The following is a 5,354-nucleotide window of genomic DNA, read 5'->3' on the forward strand; positions in this document are numbered from 1 at the left end:
GCAGATTTTGGTCATAATGTGAAATTGTAGTAAAGATGGCAAAAGCATGTTAAATTCAACCGCATGCAGCATGCAGTTTTAGAAGGCTTCAAATTATTCAACCGCATCCAGCATGTAGTTTAGAAGGCTTCAAATTAGTATTTATATTGTTATAGATAGTCACGGATTCAGGATTTCGTTTAGGAGTAGGCACAAACTACAAATAATATAGTGTAATTTTTTTATTGGTGAATAAGAGCGAAGTAGCGAATAGGAATTTAAAAAAGTTATGGCGTGATCGGATACGTCACGGCACGACACGTGTGTCAGTCACGTGTCGTGATTTGCATATTCTGTGTCGTGACCATTCGCGTGACGTGAGCATTTTACGGAAATTTGACATGACACGTCATGCGAAAGATTTAATCGCGGCACGTCACGTGAGTCACGTGTAATTAGGACCGTTAAATCTTGATCAAATAGTGAATCTTGAATAAACTAACATAAATTATAAAAAAAAAATAGAATATGACTAAACGTAACAATCCAATCTCGTGTATGTGGTCAAAGCGTAACTAACGTGTCGTAATCATCTTTATAATTTTGATTACGACACAGTATGACACGTAAAAATATAAATTGATCATAGCACGACACGTGATCCAAGAATAGTTACAAGTCCATCTAGAAATAGACACAAGTTTAATTTACAACTAAATCTAATAAAAATTTTAAATTCAAAGATAAACAGTGACTACCTTGAACTTCTTTAAATCCGTCATTGGTTATAGATATTTTGAAACGCTCTCTTTCGGAGAAAGGAATGCAACTTGGAGATGCCATGATATAATTTTGTAGAACTACATATGTCATGCATGAGATATTATTTTGATTTATAAAGGACAATCTACAAATTGTCAATCTACGTACAGTGCAGATCTATCGATTTATTGCTAGTCGTATCAATAATCAAATTGACAATCTACAGTGCAGATCTATCAATTTGGATTCCGCATCTGTGTTCAAAGTCTTATTAAATTGCATATTGAGTTTGAATTAAGAGCCACATTTAAAAAGAGGTACAATTAGAAGTTAATTTGATTTTGTTATTTATCTACTTTCTTCTGTGGCATTCAACATCGCATACAGTGGAACCATGTGGAAGTACTTTTTGATGAATTATTATTGCTGCATGTTGTTTGCAAAGGAGATGGAGAAAGAAAAAAAATACACAGAGAGATGATTTTTTTAGACAAAATTAGAGTTGTAAATAGCTAGCTATGTAGCTATAGCTTTTTCGGACCTCAAAAGCTATAATACTATTAACCGTTTTTTTTTTTTTTATAATGATTCTGGTGCGTTTGGATGAGGCAAAGAATAGTGCTAATCCGAATTAGCTACTATTATGAACTACTATTTTACGTTTGGATGTGTTCGGGTTAGAAAAAAGAACTATTATTTGTTTGTCTTTTGTGGGTTAGCATGCTATTCTACTAACTCAGCTAAAATTTAGATTAGCTCACTATCTCAAATTAGAGTTAACTCACTATTCTCACTAACCCAAGTCTTCATCCAAACACACTAGCTATGATTGCGCTATAACTTTTTCGGACCTTAAAAACTATAGCGCTATAATCGCTATTTAGAACCTTGGACAAAATAGATGTTAAGCCTTTCAACTTTAAATATTTAAATGAGATTTTATAACTGAATTCAAGCCTACAAGTAGAGCGAATTTTTTTTTGAAATCTTGACAGTAGCTGTCAAGTAGAAGCGGATTTACAGTATGTTTTTAGAGAGTGCTTAGCTTCCTCTGTTATATTAAAAAATTTACTCATATATATTGAAACTTAATTGAATGTCTTTTTTTGTATATGTATTAGCCTCTCTATTTATTTTTTATATGTACTCTGTGCATTGATTTAATTTTTTTATTTTTCCTTAGCTTTCTTTTTATGAAATCAAATAGTGAATAATCTTATTATCTTATTATCTTATGTGATACATATTTTTTTTTTAGAATAACTTTTAAAGATGATGTTTTGGTTTCCATATATTTTAATCTTAATTTTGCTTTTACCTACAATCTCTCACATGCATAGAAAATATTATTTTACTCAGTGGACCAAAAACTAGCCGGTTCTCGAGAGAGAAAAAAATATACATGAAAACAAAGAAAAGGTGCTCAATATACTTCCAAGAAGAAAATAAGAACACAAAACAAACAAATAAATAAAACATCAATTATAAAAAGTATTGACAATTGGACATTCAAAAAAATATGATGCATGGTTAAAATTGTCAAGCTAATGTACTATCAATGATTCAATGAATCACAATCTTTCAAAATTTACCAAGAATTTCAAATTAGTCATTACTCATTGAAATATATAATATTTAATTAGATTTCTCTATTTATTAGTTTAAAATGGTAAAATGTAATTATAAAATAGATATGTTTATTTATTAAAATTTTATGATTATTGAAACTAATTAAAATGGGAAATTACGATATAAATTCAATTATATAAGTGAATTTGAAAATGCGAGAACTTTAACAGATATGTTTGTAATTAAAAAAAGTTTGCACGAGCAGTCCAATCAAAACCTATCCAATTAACTATTGCATTGCTTAAAGAACACGAGATTAGTGCATTGACACAAAATCTTGTCTTTTTTAAAAAAAAATACATATTTAATTTTAAAAAATAACATATAAAAAGATGCTGAATTATACAGGAATTCTTTAATAAAAAAAAAACTATTTCACAGCTTATTTGTTGATCCAAATATTTGAGAAAAATAATCACATGAATCTAAACAATATATACAAAATAATGAAATTGATTGGATGTGTACTTATTCTATGGTTGGTTGGTCAGAAAAGAAAATAATTGGATGGGGTATATCTTCAAAGAAAATATAACAAAGTCTGCAGCACAGATTAATTAGATCAGTTCAAGAAATCATTTTCAAGGAAAAGCTTTGTAAAAAAGCCCAATATAAAAGGCCCCATTCCATCTCTTCATTGCAACTCTATAAATAGGACCGCATGTACTTGACATCCTCAACACAAATTAGCCATCTCTCTCTTCCAAGTTTCCAACAGTCAAAAACCAATTTCTATAGAACTCAACAATATATTCAATGGAGCAACCTCAAATGGAGAAAATGGAGGGGAAGGTGACCGCCACCGTCTACCTGGCGACTGTCGATCAGGCTTGGGCCTTGCTATCGAACTTCTGCGACTTCCACAGCTGGCACCCGGGCGTTAAAATTTGCTACAAGAAAAGCGGGACGGTTGGTGTACCGGGTTGTATCCGGTACTGCCAGGGCCTCGATAAGGAGGACGGCTTTCCGGCTGATTGGGCCGATGAAGAGCTTCTCTCTTTTGATCCCATAGTCCATACTTTTAGGTAACTTAATTGATTATATATACTTCTGTCTTGCAAAAATAAAAAAGAAAGAAAAATAACAGTAAAAAAATATATTTTGTTGTCAACGGTCTTTTATTTATTTATTTATTCTAAAACTGCATTGTTTAAAAACCAAGATTAAGTTTAACCATAATTTATTTATTGCATGTTGACCAGGGATTTCATCTCTGATCTATATATATTCCATGGACTATCCAGTAAAGAAAATAAATATTTACAATTTTCTTTCTTTCTTTTGGTGATAATTGTCATAAATGAACATTTAATTATATAACGCCCCCACTATTAAATTTCCTTACCATCTTCTGTTATCTTGTCCTTTTCTTTTTTTTTTTTTCTTTTTTTTTTTTTTCAAATTTCTGAGTTGCAGTATGATTTACAACTTACGGTCATGTTGATGAGAAACAACTTGCACATATTAATTTATTAACCGCAATTTTTGTTGTTCATACAAACAATTAGGTACAAAATGATGGAGAACAATATGGGGTTTGGTCAATTTACGGCTACATTTAGGGTTTTAGACTGGAAAAAAGAGGCCGGTTTAAATGACGTCGACAAAGGATGCAAACTCGAATGGTCGTTCGAGGGAGAGCCGATAAAGGGAACAACCAAGGAAGCATTGATTGCTCGGTTGCAAGCTGGCCTTATAGGCATGGCAACAAGGGTAGATGATGTTATCTCACAACTACCTAAAGACAAATGAATAGTAATACATGAATGCATGCAAGTGATCTTGCATGCATTCATCTCACCATGTCATATTGTGTGAAATGATATATATATATATATGATCGACTATGTTATATTTATATGACTTATTGTATGTGTGAAATTTGGAAATAAATTAAAATTAGTTTTTCATAACGTTGTTTTATTTTATAGAAGGTGCAAGTACCTTTTTTTTTGTTAAATCATTAATTAATTTTCACAAACATTTAAGTAATAATTAAGATGGACACATTCAATTCATTGATGAAGAGGGTCCAATATCTCATGCCTTTCATACCTCATCATATCTCATATTTAATATCTTCTTTTTCAAATTTCAAATTGTCGGTTCGAACCGCTCAACATGATATTCATACTAAAATATGTCTAGAGATGAAATTTTATAATTCTTGGAATTTTTTTTTAAGATAGGTACAAAATTACTGTTTTCGGACCGTTCAAAAACAATGATTTTGTACCTATCTGAAAAAATAGTAAAAACATTTCAAAAACTATAAAATTTGGTCTCCAAATATATTTTAATATCGATATTATTGATAGTTTAGACCAGTGTTGTAAATAACGGTTATGCGGTCGTCGGACGGACATGGTACCGCCAAGCAAATAATCGAGAATAATCGGTCATAATCGGAAATAATCGGCCGATTAGTCGAGAAAATTCATAATGGTTTGGTCGCCGTGAACGAATAATCGGCCTAAACGGACGTTCTTTACAACACTGGTTTAAACTTTAGAAATGAAGATATAAAATATAAGACATGATGAGGTATGAAAAACATGAGATGTTGGAACCCTCCTCTTCATAGATTAAGCGTGCAAAAAAAGAGAATATTTTCATCGGAGGTTATAAAATCAGGATGGTAAATTCCATAATTAATAACCTACATATGGGGTTGACCTTGAACTTCTTAAAACAAGTTCTACGACTACAAGTATATATATATATATATATATATATTTATGGTTTCTCAATATCAACATAACATAATATAAATTAGTATTCACAATTATCTATATTACAAACTAAAATTATGTTGGTTTATTTCCTGCAACAACTAAAAATTAAGCCATTCAATTATTATATTAAGATACCATAAATATTTAAGAGGAGAGTTCAAATGCCTCCATCATGCCTCCATTTTTAAAAACTTTAATAACTCAAAATTTAAATCTTAAAATTCAAAATAAAACCGTTGGATATGAACT

General features: G+C 30.7%; 1 protein-coding gene across 1 annotated transcript; it reads left to right on the plus strand.

Moving 5' to 3' along the window:
- The first annotated feature begins 3,052 nt into the window (after positions 1 to 3,052).
- On the plus strand, positions 3,053 to 4,283 carry LOC144559395 (lachrymatory-factor synthase-like). Its single transcript, XM_078308413.1, has 2 exons — positions 3,053 to 3,395; positions 3,879 to 4,283. Exons 1-2 carry the CDS (start codon positions 3,127 to 3,129, stop codon positions 4,120 to 4,122), a joined length of 513 nt encoding a protein of 170 aa, XP_078164539.1. The 5' UTR covers positions 3,053 to 3,126; the 3' UTR covers positions 4,123 to 4,283.
- Positions 4,284 to 5,354: the final 1,071 nt, after the last annotated feature.

This window comes from Carex rostrata, chromosome 9 (assembly GCF_964058835.1).
Source record: "Carex rostrata chromosome 9, lpCarRost1.2, whole genome shotgun sequence".
Classification (NCBI taxonomy): domain Eukaryota; kingdom Viridiplantae; phylum Streptophyta; class Magnoliopsida; order Poales; family Cyperaceae; genus Carex; species Carex rostrata.

What these genes read in the sequence shown, in the direction of transcription:
- LOC144559395 (XM_078308413.1), top strand. Translation starts at nt 3,127, where the DNA reads ATGGAGCAACCTCAAATGGAGAAAATGGAGGGGAAGGTGACCGCCACC. An exon ending in CCCATAGTCCATACTTTTAG is followed by an intron (nt 3,396 to 3,878) that starts GTAACTTAATTG and finishes ACAAACAATTAG; the next exon opens with GTACAAAATGATGGAGAACA.